This window comes from Amphiura filiformis, chromosome 7, assembly GCF_039555335.1.
Source record: "Amphiura filiformis chromosome 7, Afil_fr2py, whole genome shotgun sequence".
NCBI lineage: Eukaryota > Metazoa > Echinodermata > Ophiuroidea > Amphilepidida > Amphiuridae > Amphiura > Amphiura filiformis.
This window is the reverse complement of record NC_092634.1, coordinates 21,788,804-21,808,283: the sequence shown is the minus strand read 5'-3', so window position 1 is coordinate 21,808,283 and position 19,480 is coordinate 21,788,804. Positions and strand designations below refer to the sequence as shown.

Below are 19,480 nucleotides of genomic sequence, written 5' to 3'. Positions count from 1 at the left end.
CAAATCTTCCACAGGGGTAGTGTGGATTTTAAATGACAGTTTTGTAAAGAGGTCATATGCAGTCATATTGATAGTTGGCTTGTTTATAAACATTGCTGTCACATTATCTGTAGTTATGAATATTCATCATCACCATTACATAAAAAATTTGAACATTTATAGTTCAGATAGTTGGTTGCGCTTCATGCGTCATTCTTTGAAGCATTGTTCATTTTGGAACCTATATTTTGTTTAAAACAAAACTCGTCATTGTTCAGGTGTCTGCCATTGGTAAATGAATCATGGCTTTTGGTATTATGTCTGGAATCTATGTGTATCTTCAATAACAATAACTCCCTCAAGGGAAATTCCGATGTTGCAGGTTGATTTGGGTTAAAATTGGGGTTGATATTCAAGCATTTGTGCTCTCTTGTAGAATTTGCGTTTTCTTTTATATTTGCAAAGTTGGTGAATGTTTTGATTAGTGGAAGTCAGAAGTGGCAGATATAAACAGGCATGACTAATTGTTGCATGCTTATTTTGTTCATTTGAACTTGAAATGCTGAAAGATAAATCACTTTGATAAAAAGAATTTATCAAGAAAACTTTTGGATGTCCTAATATATAATCCAACACATGGGTACCGTTACATTGAGGTTTGTATCCATAAGCACCTGATAGAGTCGGCCAGCTCAGAGAAGGGTTGTATGTCATCCATGGGTAAGTTACCTCCTACCATCTCTGTTGATGGGGGCACTGTGATGCAATATTCATTATTTTTTTGCTTTGTTACAGAGATGTAAAGAAAGTGAAAGAAACACAACGAGTCTTTGAAAGAATCAGTGGAGACTTGATAACTCTCTTACCAAAAACGCACAAACAGTACGCACAAAGACAGCAGAATGCGAAGAATCACACAATGTACTAACAGCAACAAGGTCTGCTTTTGGACACACAGCATTAGACTATGTCTTTCAAGTAAGTGTCCTTATTAGTAAATGTCAGTGCACCGGACCAAATGAAAAACTTAATGTTTTTCTGCTGACTGTTTCACCAAAATACTTCTGGCTTCCTGAAAGCACCGGTGAATCCATGGTTGCCAATGAAGCCATAGTTGACCTGATTTTTTGTGTGGTTTAGAAAAACACTGTCTATGAGAAAATAGGATACTATCAAATAACATTATTTCCTTGTTTTTATTTCCTGGTAAAAATGTGCCAGTTATAAAAGTACACATCACTTATTGATAGAGCACTCATTTCCAATGAACTTTGACTTTATCAGGATGCCATTATAAAAAATAATCTAAAATATCATGGTAATTTAGCTTCTTGAATTAAGGTGGTACTACACCCCCTGATCAATTTTGTGACTAATTTTGCATTTTTCTCAAAAAATAACTACACACTGGTTACAAAAGTTATGTATATTATAGGAGCAATGAATCCAATTACTTCACATAAATTTCAGTGATTCAAGACAAGTGGTTCATTATATATGTTAAGAAATGAGGTACATTCTAGCGGTACCTCTTTTCTTATCATAAATATAATGTACTGCTTGTCTTGAGTCACTGAAATTCCAGTATAGTCACTGGATTCCTTAACCCTATAATAAACATTGTTACCAGTGTGTTATTATTTTCTGAGAGAAATGCAAAAATAGTCACAAATTTATCAAGGGGTGTAGTACCACCTTTAAGCCATTTGTAAATTTCAATCAGTTGAAATGTTTGCTATTGTCTTTAAGTTGTGGAAGGTACATGTAAGAGCTATATGTCATTCTCTATCTTTCATCTGTTTCTTCCTTTTCTTGCTCTCTCACTCAATATGTCTATTTCTGTCTCAAACTCTACGTCTCGGTCTTCCCATCTTTTCTGTGCCAGTATGTTTGTGTCTTCAATATATCTGTATGTTTCTCTCAAAGAGTTTAGACCCAAAGAGTACCACCTCAAAATTGCCTTGTGTGTAATGCTATAGTTAATCCGCCATTGGTTTGTAGCTCATGGAGGATAAAGAGTGTACCACCGGCGTTTGTCAGCTAATGCCCAAAATGGAACAATAATTTACCTCTTAAGTTTGGTTATTACAAGGGTTTGCACATGGAGCGCTTGGTGCATGTTTTTGGCATAATGCATCATGCAGAATGCAAACAACCAAACATTTTGAATGAAAGTTTATGGTTATAATCTGGAGGAACACTATTTTGTCCTCCATGAACGACACATAATGTGGTGGAGTCACTATGCTTTTCTACCGCATTAGTTTCTCTCTATCTATCTCTGTCTCTCACTCTTACTCTTTCTCTCGTCACTGTTTTAAAAGTGCCTAACTTGATACCAGCTGTATCAAAATGATTGATATCCATTGGTTTTGGTTTTTATGAAAAAGCCCACTTCTTTCAAAATGCAGCATAGGATCCTCTTGGAATGGCCAGAATTTATAATTAATAACTTTTTATCACATTAATCTAACAAAAATTGGTGGATCTGATGTTGCATTTTGATGAGCCAGTCTTATCCATAATCACTGAAAACTGATTGGTACCAGTCATTTTAAAACAGCTTGTATATATTTTCTTTTACTCTGCTAAAAGCTTTTTTATCAATTAAGTTATATTGACAAAATTGCATAGCCTATCAATTGACCTTTTCACATTTATTTTGTAATGTACATGAAGCTTTCTATTTTGAGTTTTCTATTATCAAAACAATAAATCGTTAAAAGGTAATGCCAAGCAGATTTTTACATTTTATTTTGTTGCCATGGATATCTATTTCCAAATTATTGATTTTGTAATGGTATTGAGAAAAAGGTTTGCATGATATCTGAATCGTTAAAAAGAACCTGCTTGATAAATTGCGTATCAGCATTACCGTACCTGCTATTACCTATTGTCTGTATTTTATAACAATGAATAAGTTATCCTTGCTTCAGATTTTAGTTCAAGGCTATTTTGAATGTGGTAATATTTGTACACATTGGATTTTAACCATGACTGGTCACTGTCAATGCAATGTTGACATTGCTTACCGTCACTGACTTGAAATCCTCTAAATTTAGTAGCAACAAAAACAGACAACTTGAAAGTTGTACAAATTGAATACTGCCCTCTTTAGCTGGATGCAAAATATCAGACATGCATGCATATTGAGGGCACTGTTCAAATAAATGAGATACTTTTTCTGTATTACTAATGATCAACATTTTGTTTGTTTGTTTGTTCTGATGGGACCGTGCTCAAGCAAAACGCATTGTATGTTAAATTTGGCTCATTTTTTTTATTAAATTAATTTTATTTTCAATTATCATTTTTCTGCCAGATAAAGGTACTCCAATCAAGAGAAAGGCATGAAGTGCTGAATACAGTAAGTATATTTCATACATACACGCTATATAACAGCGTGCGTGATTGGTCGAGAGCCCGGTATCCCGGATGTGAGATCGCCGGGTAGGGAAAATGAAGGAAAATCATGTTTTTTAATAATGTTACTTGTAGTTTTTGTCATTATTTTGATGAAATAAGAATCACAAAATGTTCTGGTATGTATGAATGGGGCAAGCTGCCCCTCGGGCATAAACAACCGTTTAGTCATGAAAATATATGAATGAACCCCTAAATTATACTTTTACTTTCTGAGGCCAGTTGAAAAATCAACAAAAATTTGTATTCTCAGGCAAATCATGCACAAAGAATCCCTATTATTATTTTATCACATACCCTTCTTTCAATCAGCATATACTTTGTATGTATAGCCTCTCAATGTATTGGGTACAAAAACTCATATTCCGCAAAATAAGTCAATGTTATTTTTTGTCCATCATTATTGAGTGGATGTTATTGAACTGTGCCATATCCAAAAATGTTCCCATTCTGTCACATTTTTCCTGTCATTAGATGCTGTCTTTCATGCACTCTCAGTTCACATTCTTCCATCAAGGGTTTGATTTACACAAGGATCTACAACCTGGCCTGAAGGAACTTGCATTACAGGTAGGTAGTTATCTTGGTGTTGATTATTCATCCAGTAGTTCAAAACATTATTTTGTAAATTAAATCTAATACTGGAACTAAAATTTGCAACTCGCTTTGCTACGTTGCGCCCAAGCTCCAGCGAAGCACAAAACTCTGCTGTTTATAACCACTGTAACAAGAAAACTGAACACTTCTTCAACCCGGAGGAAGCCATTATCTTAGATAAGGAGGAGAGGTGGTTCGAGAGAGGAGTTAGAGAATCCATATGGGAGAGAGTGGAGGAGCCCGCCATTAACAGAAAAGGGGGACTCCGCTTCCAGTTGTCACACGCATGGGACCCGGCGTTACGAGACATTCCTCGCCGTCTGACGTCACAACATCTGACATCATCACAACATCATCAATCAATTGTCTGATCAGTGGTCATGACAACAATACGATTAACCCACCGGTCATCAGCGCTTGGTGGAGACTTCGCCTTACCTACGCTATCAATGATCACTAGCATGTACCTGGAACTCAGAAGAATTGAAATATACTGTAATAGTGGCATATTTGGTAAAATCAGAAATTAGGCACCTTGGTTACAGAACCTGTTACTGCTTCTATGAAGAAATAAAATGTAGTACATGCGTCCTTTAGCATAATGAAAAAGAAGCCATGGAACAACATGTCATACACAAAACGCAACAAATCTCTCACTTTGAACGTAGGGTGCACAGCGTAATAATGTGGAGGTACATTAATTGGCTCCATGAGTGACACACCAACATGGCATAGTCAGTATTCTTAGATTCTACCTCACTGAGGAGATGTGGTGTTACAGGAGGCTTCTACAAGTGACATGGAAAGACAGGAGAACAAATTCCTGGATCCTCGACAAGATTGGTACAAGTCTAACCATCAGAAGCGGCATAATGGAGAGAAAGCTGAAGTACTTTGGCCATATTGTCAGGAAACATGGAGGTGTAGAAAAACAGATTTTGCAAGGGGCTATGGAAGGCAGGAAGAGGACGTCCACCAAGCTGACATGAAGCTGGTTTCTAACCAAGGAATGCAAGGTGCAACGCACTTGGCATCAGATCGAGTGAGATGGCGTACTCTTGTGAAGACCACAGCAGCGCTACACAGCGCCACCTGACACAGAGAGAGGGGGGGGGGAGACATTTACATCTTACACTCCACCGTTTAGGTACTCACCTGCACTTTACTATACAGTTTTCCTCTCCCATGTTAAAACTGAATTCTTCTCGTACAATTTGAAAAAGATATTTTTACCACCAAAGTTGTTGCAAATTGTTACATCTTTGACAAACTGCACTATAATAGATACCAATTCCACCATAGTCATAATAACTATTTTTGGGTCCTGCGTTAGCTCAATGCTTTGGTTACATCTTTGACAAACTGCACTATAATAGATATCAATTCCACCATAGTCATAATAACTATTTTTGGGTCTTGTGTGAGCTCAATGCTTTTGTTACATCTTTGACAAACTGCACTATAATAGATATCAATTCCACCATAGTCATAATAACTATTTTTGGGTCTTGCGTAAGCTCAATGCTTTTGTTTTATCTTTGACAAACTGCACTATAATAGATATCAATTCCACCATAGTCATAATAATTATTTTTGGGTCTTGCTTAAGACCAATGCTTTTGTTACATCTTTGACAAACTGCACTATAGTAGATATCAATTCCACCATAGTCATAATAACTATATTTGGGTCTTGCATAAGCTCAATGCTTTTGTTACATCTTTGACAAACTGCACTATGGTAGATACCAATTCCACCATAGTCATAATAACTATATTTGGGTCTTGTGTAAGCTCAATGCTTTTGTTACATCTTTGACAAACTGCACTATAATAGATATCAATTCCACCATAGTCATAATAACTATTTTTGGGTCTTGCGTAAGCTCAATGCTTTTGTTTTATCTTTGACAAACTGCACTATGGTAGATACCAATTCCACCATAGTCATAATAACTATTTTTGGGTCTTGTGTAAGCTCAATGCTTTTGTTACATCTTTGACAAACTGCACTATGGTAGATACTAATTCCACCATAGTCATAATAACTATTTATGGGTCTTGCGTAAGCTCAATGCTTTTGTTACATCTTTGACAAACTGCACTATGGTAGATACCAATTCCACCATAGTCATAATAACTATATTTTGGTCTTGCGTAAGCTGAATGCTTTTGTTTTATCTTTGACAAACTGCACTATGGTAGATACCAATTCCACCATAGTCATAATAACTATTTTTGGGTTTTGCATAAAAATGATAGTAACAGTCATATGGTACTGCACATCCTGTCAAACTATTTGCCTTATCCACTAAGATAAGATTATGAGTTGATCATGATTATTGTAAACTTTCACTTTGTGTTGAAAACAGAAAATTATTTAAAATTTACTGTGAACGGGTGTCTCCATTTGTAAATGCGGTATACCAATAACAGATCTTATTAACATGAAATCAGCTCAGACTTAATTATACATGAAATGTCTGTTCCTGAGTTACAACTGTCTAGTTCAATTGTTGTATGTTGGTGGTCAGTGTTTTACCCATACCGGTGAATGCCAAGGCTAGGTGAAATTGATAAGTTGAGTTGCTGTCGCTCATAGCATTAAAGCTTATGAGTAGTAAGTAGGCCTACTAAATGATCTACAATCAAAGCATAATGTATCACAAAGATTTTAGTTTGTTTTATTTTTCACAGAAAGAAATTTGTAATGAGCGTTTGTAATTTAGTAATAAAGTAATTTCTGGAATATTCGCCACACGGAGTATAAGCCGCTGATCCAAAAAATCATGAAAATAAGATTCAAACATCAGCGTATAATCTATAGACCACTTGACATCACTGTTTATCAACAAAGGTGAGGGACTCGTCTATCGATATGCTTGAACGAGCCGCTACACTGTTCAATGGCTTTCTTGTACTGTATGAAATGTGGCGGGCGATTTAAAATGCATGCGCGCATATTGCCGGGCAATGACGTCACATGCCAAGTGGTCTTTACAATTGGTACATCTATGTGACTCAATAAATGGTAATAGGCACAACATCAGGAAATTTTAATTTTGAAATATTGGCATTGCAGGAAAAATTGCCTAGTTTTCCTTTAAATGTGGTAGGCCCATGTTTGTTCATGTGCTGTTTTCTACTCCAAAACGTACCTTGGCATTAAAAGATATATTTTGATATATCGAATACTCATCAATTTTACCACTATTGAAGCTATTTTTATGTTGTGGTCTGACTTGACAGTTCATAGTCATGGCCATTTGTACATGTAGTCCAACTGAACAGATTATCAAATGAAATAAAAACCAATTGTAGCTTACATACACAAGACGCCCGTAAGAGCTCTTTCATCAGTGTGTGAATCTCACAGAACTATCAACATTAACATAATGGGTTAACAGTGGTAATTTACCAAGGGGCATTGGAGCACAGAAAGGGCCTAAGAAACAACCCCTATTTCATTTTTAGTACCAATTTAGAGGACTATTTCGGTGTACAACCTATTGATAGTGTTTGTGCCCTTGGTGCATTTCTAATAAATGCCGCATCATCCTCTGTATTTTCTGTCAATCTTACTCTCTTTGCACCTAACCCATGAGCCTCGTTATGCTAGCTCCCTGATGGTCTGGGTTATCAATGTTGCAGGTCCAATTTGTTCATCCTTTGTGGATTTATTTGTGTATAAAGAGATGGGATCTGAATCTTACCAACTGGACTACTGTGGTATAATACTGATGACATCTTTGTAGAGTCTTGGGTTATCAGTGTGCAACAGGTCCAATTCGATCTTTGTTGATTTATTTGTGTAGAAAGAGAACGGCTCTGAGCTTTACCAACTGAACTACCATGGTATAATACTGTAAAGATATCCCTGTAGAGTCTTAGGTTATCAGTATGTACATGTAGCAGGTCCAATTCCTTTATCCTTGGTGTTGAAAAGAGGCTTTGAACCTGACCAGCTGGACTACCATGGTATAATACAGTAGACAGACAACCTGGAAATATTGGGTTCCAATCAAGATTAATATCTCTAGTTTGTTGTCCTATAGTACATAGACTTGGTGTTGTTGTTGAGTGTTAATTTCATAGGAAATCATTTGTCGTGACTGGTTTCCTTTTCTGGATAGGGTGCAATAGGGAAAGACCATACATTAATACATCAGTATAAAATAGCGAAAAGTATAAACAAAAGACTCTAATGTTGTTAACAATGGAGTGTGTGACAGTTACTTTTGACTGTCAATCGGAGACGGTTTGTATTCACGTAGGTATGATATGTAAAGTCTATAGTTATGTAATTTGCGCTTTGGAATATATGTGACATACTTATTGAGTAGGTCTTGTACATTTGTAAATGCTTTATGTAAGATGGGTTGCCTTTATAGAATCATGCTTTGTTGATGTTGACACAGTGTGTTGAGTGAAAAGCACATTATTTTTGCAGTATCTGTAGCGCCTGTTGGAATGCTCAATTGAATGCTGCAGCCAGACCAAGTTGTTTCTGGGCTATTCCAGTTGAAATCCACACTCCCCCTGTGGAAGATTTTGGAAATATCTTCCACAGGGGGAGTATGTTTTTCAAATGTAATTGGTCAGAGTTAATCATTTTGAAACCCATACTCCCTCTGTATTATGGCCTTACCTATATCTTCCACAACTGGAGTGAGTATTTAATAATGGAAGTTACCCACTTGTCTGTTCTATTCAAAACTCATACTCCCTCTGTGGTTGACTTTAGCTAAATCTTCCACAGGGGTAGTGTGGATTTTAAATGGAATAGCCCAATGGCAAGTTGAAGGAAACTTGAAGTTGCCTGCAGTCAACTGATGATGATGGTGATGATGATACGGGAGAATAAGAACTATTGTATAATGCTATGGATAGCGTTTTTATGAGTTCTTACAAGCGAAAGTGGAACTTATTGGGTGTGCAGTAACAGTAAAATAAATTCTTGCATATCACAAACAAAATGGACATGCATCACTCTAGCAGCGCACAAGAGGATGCGAGACCCAAAATTGAGAACAACCAAATAACTTGAGGGGATTGAACCAGCGTACTCAACATTTGTGGTGTGGAGTTCATTCAGCTGCACCACACGGAACCACACCAGTTGCTGGTGAGTCTTGACTAATACTAGTCATGGTCACTTTCTCTCTCAAGTGTCTCAAATGCAACATATAAGTTATTAATTAAGGAGATGGCCTCAACAGCTTACACAAAACAATTACAGGTTACATGGGGAAACGTTTTGAAGGTAAACTGTTTTCACTTCATGTGCATGTGCCTTGCAAACACATAGGAAAACGTGTTGAAGGTAAACGGTTTTACGTCATTTACATGTGGCTTGTAAACGTGACAGAATGTGCCTACAAACACAGCACTAATGGATTTTGCACACAACATGAAGGAACATATATGAAGGAAGTTCTTGTGCCTTCAGTATTCTACCTTTGCAAATTTCACAAATCAGTGACTATGCCAAGTACATGATGAATATTCTTGAACTGAGTTATCCTGTAGTTGGCTTGAGTCCATCCAGTGACATAATCTAGTCAGTAGCCACACCTTGGATGACCCAAACATTATAAATTGTATAAGAATCCCAGCTATTGCAAATTTTTTACAGGAAGAATTCACTCTCAGGTTAATTTAAAATTAAATTAATAAAATAGTGAATTTAATTGATTGTATTGTGTACTTTGAACATTAAACAAAAAGAATTTTACATTAAATTGCATGCATTTTATTTAATACACTACAGGCTGAAGATATGTCCTCTTTTCAAATTCCTCTTTTTTAACAATTTTAAACCCATTGGATTGTATAAAACATATTCTACTGCATTAATTAAAAGCTTGTTAAATCCTTAATTACTAAAGTTTATTAAGAATAACTATTTGGCAATTATAGTTAGAAAGTCAAAAAATAAGATTTATACTGTGCAACTGCATTTTTATTTAGGCACCAAAGTGCATACATTTTATTAATGCACACCAACTTCCCATTGGCTTTACACAGAGCTCCTCCACTTCCGGCTCCTCAGCTTCCGGCAACACCTCTGACTAATTAACTTACTAAGTTCAGCTGTTGTAATCCATTGATACATTTGTTCAATTGTATTAATTCATTAGATATATAATTATTTCTTTTCAATATAAGACCAAAACAATATGTTCATGATGGATTTTAGCAAAAATATAGGAATAAGAAGACAAAATGATTGCAGGTGGTGGCGGATGCGATATTGCCATTTTTGACGTCGCCATTGGATTAACACGTAATCATGAAACCGTCACAAACAATTCTAAATGTATTATGTGGTGTCAAAGCAAAATTATGTTATTCTAAAACCGTTGGGGTTCAATAAAGTACCCCACTGTAAGTATGTTGTTTTTCAATTTATAACTGCTAACCGCCCATTTTGAATGGGCTGTCAGCCTTGTATTTTCGCCATCCTTGTACGTCACATGTCGCGTGACCTATACCGCCTGATGATTGAGCAAATTGTGACAGCACCACCTGTTTTGGGTGCCCATATAAAAAACATGACCATATGTGATGTCACAAATTTGCCATTTCTGATTGTGCAATTTGTCAGGGACATACTTTATGCACCTTATTATTTACTAAATTACTTCATTTTCATATACTACATAAGTGGTAATTTTCGCATACAGTTATTTTTGCAATTTGGAGTAAGAGACACATTTTCACGATTACCCAGTCCTTCCCTAAACTTTATATATTATTGCATATTCGCGAAAATAAAACCCTTGTGAAAATTACCACTTATACAGTTGCTCAACAACAATAAAAGACTGCTTTGCCTAATTTTAAAACACATAGATTCTGTATATATTTCAAATAGACCAAGTGGATACATTTTAAAGTGACAGTCTTTTCAATTGACATGAAAAATTATTAGGTATGAATCATTTTGATATTATTTGTAACCATCTATATACATGAATTGCTAGAAAAGTTCTAAAACTAACTTTTGAGTCATTTTACGTAACAAGTGCCAAGTGTGTCCATGGTTACTAGAGTAAACAAGCTGTGCACATAAACAAAATACACTTCAAATTACGTAATCTGTGAACGACGTAAAGACAGACGTGCGTTTACATCACCCCTCTTACTATTTGTGTCGTCACGATGACCCTGACAAGAAAGTACTGACACTTGTAAAGTCTCCGACAGTAAGTGATTCAGGAAACGTATAACACTGTTAACTTAATTTGCAGTATCCTTAATCATTACTCAATATTGTGATTGTATCTTAGATCAAACAAGAAAAAATCTCAAATTTGATATTAAACTTGTAAAATGTTACATATTTTGTTGTTTGCTTTGAAACAAAACATAAAATGATTGTGATTTTGTCCATAAAAAATATTGTGATTGAAGAGTATCCATATTCCTCTGTTTGTCTAAAAACAATATAAAATGATAGTTTAAAATGTCTAGAAACACTGGAGTGTAATTAGACAAGACTTTAAATGATGTTGAAATTGTGTCAATTTTCCAGGTGGCCCCATGTGTCATACAGCTTCCTTACCATGTAAGTCTAAGTCAAGTCTGGCAAGCATACATGGAAATTGAAAAGAAGCAGGGGATCACCATAAAGTTGTTTCTCTCTAAACAACCCATAACAGTTCCTTTAGATACGCTTCTTGCTACATGTGAGCGTGCTGCTTTTTTAGCATCCTTGACGACAAGCCAAATTCAATAATTAGCCGATTGCAAAGTAGCTGTACTTTATTTAGTTATTATTTAGTGAAAATTTAAAGCTTCGGAGGATGCCACTTTTATTATGGGTAGGTGTTTAAGATACTTTCTGTTTAAAAAAGTGTTGTTACTGTTTGTTACTTCATCTTCTGATGCTGCTCAATTACAGCTGCAGTGGCTGGTGTAAGATGGATGGCTTCTACTTCATGATACTCATGGATGAAGATTTTTTCCAAACGTAGAATTTTCTTGATGCTGAGCTGTGTAAATGCATATGACTTGTCCATTTGCTGGTTAAAAAGGAGAAAGATTATTCTTACCACTGCCATATGGATATTACCACTTTGCAAGTGCTTCTTTGGAAATATTTCTTGATGACACTGCTGTATCCAGCATAGAATTATTTAAGAAGTGAGGATTGGGGACACTTGCAACCTGTTGGACAACTTTTGTGGGCAGCAATATTGCTTATGCTTGGATTGGATTATTATGTTTGGCTTTATAGGAACATATATGGAATAGAAGCAGTGCATCTTGAAAAGCAAAAGCAAAGCATCATGATGAGTGCTTTTATCAGATTTATGTGCAGTAGAAATGTACAGTTTATCTTATCATACATGTAGTCTATGAGATTTGGAATTACATCGTAACTCACTGTAAGTGATTGGACAAATTCCAGGGAAATTCGCATTTTTTCACGGTAACTGAGTGGATAAGAGTTGTCAGTTTCTGATGGGAGAAAGAGCTATTGTGGAATTAAACTTTGCAAATATATCATGTAACATGAATTGTGCATATAATGTTCATAGTGGATTTATCAATGGTACACAGATAGATAAATAAAAGTATTAATATCTTGTCAAATTCAAAAACAAAGTGGACTGTTTTATCTTTTGTAACTGGATATAACATCCTTATAAATGACATAAATGTGCAGGCCTGGAAAAGTTGGGGAATTGTGTGAACCTCATTCTCAAAACTTGATGGCATGGAGGAAAAGTTTGGTTTTAAAAATAAAGAAATACTGTAGGAAATTGGAGGGACATTTTCAGTTGCATTGTATTCCTAGGAAATTTGTATTTCCAGCCTGGAAAATGTGTGTCTGGTGTTGACTTAAATGAAGAAGTGGAATATGTTGGCCATGAAAAATGTAACTACTGTGCTTTGAAAAAATACAAATTGTGCAATGTTCTTGGATTGTTATTTTGTTGCCAAGTGTAATACAGAGATAACTATAGCAATCAGGACGTTGTTAGACATGAACAATTCAAAGCATGCCTCTTTAAGGAAAAGACACTAATCTTATTGGCATGATGTCAACAATGCCCATTTCCATGGTGTCAAGGAGCCATCAATAAATACTTAATAATATCTTCCTTCTTGATTTTAATTTTCTTCTATATGAAGGTGTGGTCTCCAAAGAGTGTAGCTTACTACATCCTGGAAACTTTGTCAATATAGACAAATGTCATATATAAAGCCATGAAAACTTGACCAGGTAGTTACCCTGACTGACTCGTACATTTCTCCCATTTCAATGGAGCCAGGAAGCCATCAAGTCTTAAACCATGTCTTCCCATCAGATCTTGGTTAAGAATTTCGCGTTGCTTACAGGTGTCTTATGTAGGAACTAGCTTAGACTAGATGTGACCAATTTACCCTTTTCAATGGAGCCAGGAAGCCATCAAGTCTTAAACCATATCTTCCCACCAGATACTGGTTAAGAAATTTCCCTTGTTTGCAGGTGTTCTGTGCAGGAACTAGCTTACATCCTTATGGGATAGTAACCCATTCATTTCTTATATTTCAGCAGTTGAAGTGACCAGTTTCGTATTTCAATGGAGTCAGCACCTGGAAGCCTTCTAATCTTTAAAACCACTTCTTCCCATCAGATACTGGTTAAGAATTCCCCCTTGTGTGCAGGTGTTCTGTATAGGATCTAGCTTACATCTTTAAGAATAGTGATCTATTCATTTCTTGTGTTTTCAGCTGTTGAGGTGACCAGTTTATCATTTTAATTGAACCATGAAGCCTTCAAATCTTAAATCACTTCTTCCCATCAGACACTGGTTAAGAATCCCCCTTGTGCAGGTGTGTAGGAACTAGCTTACATCCTTATGGGATGTTGACCAATTCATTTCTTGTATTTTCAATAGCTGGGCTGATCAGTTTTCCCATTTCAGTTGAGCCAGGAAGCTTTCAAATCTTAAAACATATCTTCCCATCAGATACTGATTAAGATTTCTATTGGTTTACAGGTGTTCTATGTAGGTAAGAACTGTGCCTTACATCCTTATGGATAATGCCATCTAGACATATACAGTCTATACTGACTTGATGTTTGGATTGATACTTCTAACCAATCTACTCTCCCCCACATGGAAAAAAGTGTTACCTGTTTCATCATGACAGTGTTTTCCATGGGAGGGTAGCAATGTCCGTCCAGTTTGCATATTTAGCAGGTGTTATATTCCTATACTGCTTGTTACCTTGCTTGGTAGTGATGTCCTATTGTAACCATTATTATGTTTTGATGAATCCAAGTGTGTGAAAATTTTGGATCCAAAACATAATGATAAAATTGGATGCTTTACGCCCAGTATTTATTGGTCTCGTGATCAAGCAAAATCAGTCAGAACTCGAAATAATAAATTTTCAGTTTTTTATAGGATAGTAAAAACAGTTACAAAGCTGCATTTTGCAGAAAACCCCATTGAAATTGAACAACCAGTTCCAAAGATATGAGCAATTAAAGAGTTTCCAAAACAAAAGGAAACATAAAGAAATATTTCCTTTGTTTGGCTATATCTCAAAATCAACATTCTGAGTTCCGACTGATTTTACTTGATCGCATCACATATACTGAGGGCATTATGATGTCAACTTGTAAATAGGCTGCAAATACAAAATCTGCTCATATGAATTGCAACTAAATTGGAGCCAAATCTGCATTACGGGAACGTTCATGTGATGGTGATGTTCAATGTCATTTGAGGTCAATCGGCTGAAAAGTGTTTCATAAAAATGGAAAAATAATTTTTCACATGAATATTTACTATGTGTGGTGTTCACTACCTATCTCTTTGGACGACCTATCTGGGACCGCCATCCCAAATCTTCCCATGCTTGTTAGCAGCAATTCTAAACCGGGTGTTATTTTAAGTAATGTTTGTCATGGGAAGGATATTGGCCAACCAACAAAGCATTATTTAACATTGTATATGTGTCAATGTTTTGGTGCATGAGGTATTTTGATATTTTTATTAACAAATGTTTTGTGTTACTATTTCAGCTTCAAAGCCTAAATGCTCGAGCCACGGCGGAAAAGAGAGATGGAAGGAGGCATACACTGGTCCAGAAGATGGTAAGAAATAAAATGGACTGCTAATTTTACCCACTGTAACAAATTATTGAAGAAATCCTTGAAAATAAACTGTTATTATTTCCAAGGTTTAAGGGATCAGATAGCAATGTTTGCACAGTATTTTTGTGGGGTACGTCAGACACCTGCATTCTTAATACAAGGAATGTCCTTCTGATATCAAATAATAACTCTTCAATTATAATAACATTAGCAATGGTAAAAAATAAAATAAAAACTTTTGTGACTTTCAGTTTTCTGTGCCAGATTTGTATAGCCTCTACACATTTTACAGATTGACCACTGTAGCCCAAATCATTTGATTAAAACATTAGACAACAACTCAGAGAACTTGCCGCTAAGAAGCGCACACCTACAGACATACCACGAATAAACTTCCGCAACCAGGAATAGCTCCTCGGGCTTTGTACGGGAAGCTGATATAATTTAGCCAAATCAATTTTATCACGTGAGCAAACTAACAAAACTGCAGGGCCCAAACTCGTAGGCCTATACCTCATACACTAGAGTGAAACACCTTATCGATCTAGCTATTTTGACTGCTGCACGGCCCTGATTTGGTAAAACGATCTAACTTGAAATTTGGACATTTTGAGATAAATCCATATCATGGGTAATGTGAGAGCGCTCTTTCCATTGGTGACATCCTAAAATCACCACCATGCCACCAAATAATGAGATTTTTATGTTTTCTAAGACATTAGATCTGTTTAATAATTCATTTTATTCAAAAAGAAAAACGTCAAGTGTTCAAACTTTAAAGCTCTTTTTCTCGAAACAGCAATTTTAATTTAAAGTTAGATCATTTTACCAAATCAGGGCCGTATAAAGGGGCTATCATTTTTTCAGAAGGCGTAAGTAAAATTGCGACCCTCCCCTATTTTGGCAACAAAATGTATGACCCCCACCACCGATACACCTTACCTCCTAAACAGGCTAAAATTGTATTGAAATAAGTATTTTTGAATAAAATAAACACACTATCTGTGGTCATGCCCCCTATTTTTCTTTACAAAAATTTATGACCCCCACCCCGTATATTTGGGACCCCCCTTTCTAAAAAAATGATAGCCCCTAAATGATAATAGTAATAATGATAAATAATGAGGAAGTGATATGCAAGGTTCGATTTATGGACAAAGGGCGATTTGTCCCCCCAAAATGCCAAAAGTACAGGAGAAATTTTAAATAGAAAGTACCAGAGAAGTAGCCCTGAAAGGAAACTGTTTTTTAGGGTTGTGGCTCAAAATAAATGTGTGATTTTTGGTGTTTAGCCTCTGAAATCCTGAAAGTAGCCTCCTGAAGTTAAATTACAGGGGAGATGTTTTTCAAAAGTAATAAAAACAATATTTTTAGGCCTGACTGCGCCTAATATAGTCAACCAGCTGTTTGGCGCTAATTGGACCAGTATTTACAATGATAATTTTGTTATTTTGATTCTCAAAAATAGTATGCTTCTCTGTATTTTATATGCCCCACAAAGAATGAACAAGCAGATTTTATATAGAAATAATCATCCCCTGTTATGATCTTTAATTAATTAATTACTAGCTGTATCCAAAAGATTAAAAGTCATTTATGTGGCTTTTTGGGTGACTCTTGCAGCTAGTATTAGAGTTTATTAAATTACTAATTTCAGGAATAAAACACTGTTTATACTAATTAAAAGGGCATTTTGTGGTCCACAGCCTCTGCCTACATAATGTTTATGTACAAAAAATTTCTTGCAGATTAATCTGTTAACCAAAAATATCGCCATTCAACACAGTGGCCTATGGAGCAGTGTGATACACAGTGTCATGCATAACTCGTAAATGCAAAATCAGAATCAACTGAAATTTTGCGAATAAGCTTTTTTCATGTATATCTATTGAAAAATGTCATAAAAAAAGGATGCTAGGATTACAAAATACTCCTTTAATATGTACAACAATGTGCAAAATTTAGGTTAAAAAAGACAAAACAACCAAAAAATAAAATTATCCCTTTTACAAGGTAAAAAAGCAAAAAGTGCAGTGTTTCTATGACCACAGAATGTTACAGGTGGTGGCCGCATTGCATTCTCTAAATTCAGTAAATTTTCATCGTCAACCGTGTAATTTAATGGGATTCTTTTGAAATTTTAAAACGCTTGAAATATCACAAACAAATAGGCCTATGTTGATAAATAATATAAATACAAGCTAAAACCGTTGAGGTTCGATAATGAACCCCACAAAACTAGCCGACTATATTGGAAAATGCCATACGGCCGGGCGGTTTCACAAGTTGCCGGCTCGATCATGTCATCCGCCACCTGGAATGTTACCAGCAGTGGTTGAGGAATATAATGGACTATTCCAGTTTCATCCATACACCCCCTATGGAAGACATGACTTTGATATCCCACCCAGGGAGCAAATGAAATCACCCATTCAGCTAACCCCATTTGAAATGCACACTCTTTTTATATGGGGTGTATGGACTTCAACTGAAATAGCCCAGTATTGAATCAGTTTGCTACATTCATCTAATGATGACTTCATACATTTGTGTCAGAGTGAGTTGTTCATTACCACATACATATATGTAAGTTTATAGTTAGCACAAAACATGGATTACCTTTGTGTATACTTCTCAAGATGACCAATACTCTGGTTGCACCCTAAGGATACTGTACCTAAGGATCTCCAGCCAGATGTTATTCCTTATGGGTCTTGTGCTGGCACAACTTTGAACTAGTAGACACCAAAAATACACACATAAATATTAGCCATCGTGGAGAATGTATGTCAAACAAACATGACAGTTATTAGGACAGTACCAAGATATTTAACATGAACACCAGGTGGTGTTAAAGAAAGTTAATTGAAACTTTTCATTTCAAATCTACTCCAAATAAATATTTATTTATTAAATTTATTTATTTCCTAATGTTTTAAAATATATGCAAAGATACATACAATAAAAATAGCAGTAACAATGGTAATGAAACAATTGCCAACTATCAAACCAAAGTGAAAACATTTTCATACAAAAAAAACCCACTGTTTCCAGTCCATCTTCAGCAGGAGCAATTATTCATAAGGACCCTTGTTCTCAGCATGAATCTCCCTCACATTACCCCAATCAATGTCTTAAATCAATGCATGTAGTTTTGTTTTGTTGTTGTTTTCTGACACTTCCACTCTATATTTTGTTTTGTTGTTGTTGTTTTTGTTGTTTTCTATCACTTCCTGTCAATCATGTTGACAACCCCTTGACACTTCCTGTCAATCATTTTGACATGTCATTTTAAGAAGCCCTCCCAGTGTTTTTGCATGTTTGGCCTAACATACCAGAAGATGGAATTTATTACAGTATGGAAAGCTTAGCCCTCTGATATGGACTTTCTTTGGGAAAGATAAAATTCTACTCTTACATGTAATTCCCTTCTACATGTACTTCTATGTTCCCATTTAGTTATGGAGCATTTTGAAAAGAGAAGGACGTTTGAGCATGTATGCCTATGTGGAGTGACATTTTATTCAAAATATACATTTCAGGATACCATGTGGAATGCCCCTTTCACACCATCTCCAGGACCTATCACCATGGAGGGATACCTCTTCAAAAGAGCTACAAAAGGATTCAAATCATGGCATAGGTAAGCTAATAACAATATTTAAATGAAGAGTTTGGGTGCAAAAACATTGATAACCGCCACTTTCAAACAAATTGAGATATCATTTCCAACATGTGCTCTGTAATGCTGGACATTGAAAACTTGAATAATCATGAAAATATGATTGAAAGTAGTGCATATTTTCTTTATTATTTTCTTTATATTTGACAATTTCAGTTTGGGGTGCAGTATTAAAATACACAGACTCTTTCAGGGGTGCAGTGAATTCACAGACCCGACTTATTTCAATTTTGAGAGCAAATAAAACGCTTCATAGACGGCACTGTGAATTCAGAGCACCAAAAACCTCAGTTATGTTTGCCAATATCTCAAATTGTGAAAAATGGATGTATCGGCTGTTGAATCTGAACTCTCCAATCTTTGAATGGGGATTTTACTACTTATTGTACTTACAGTAGTTGCATTCAGTATTAGTTTTTGACATTTAACAGTTGTATGTTATCACGACTCTCATTTCCCATAATACTGGGTCATTATCAAAGTGGAAAATATCCACATAAAATCGAGACTACATACATAGACTTTAAAGAATATTTAAGTAAGTGTCATTTGTTTTGTATTGTGTGACTTTGGGGTCATTGCAATTTATCACCTGTTCACTCTGTTCCTGTGCTTTCCTTAATGTCAAAATGTCCTACTCAATTTCATATCCCAATTGATTCAGATACTTTCTTTTTATTAGAAATAAATATCAAACAT

At 35.6% G+C, this 19,480-nt stretch overlaps 1 protein-coding gene across 1 annotated transcript in view; it reads left to right on the top strand.

Moving 5' to 3' along the window:
• Nucleotides 1-19,480, top strand: part of LOC140156881 (arf-GAP with coiled-coil, ANK repeat and PH domain-containing protein 2-like) — a 65,688-nt gene that overhangs the window by 26,699 nt on the left and 19,509 nt on the right. Inside the window, 6 exon segments of the mRNA XM_072179897.1 lie at nt 775-827; nt 830-957; nt 3,302-3,346; nt 3,877-3,972; nt 15,028-15,099; nt 18,642-18,742. Coding sequence (XP_072035998.1) covers nt 775-827; nt 830-957; nt 3,302-3,346; nt 3,877-3,972; nt 15,028-15,099; nt 18,642-18,742 — 495 coding nt within the window.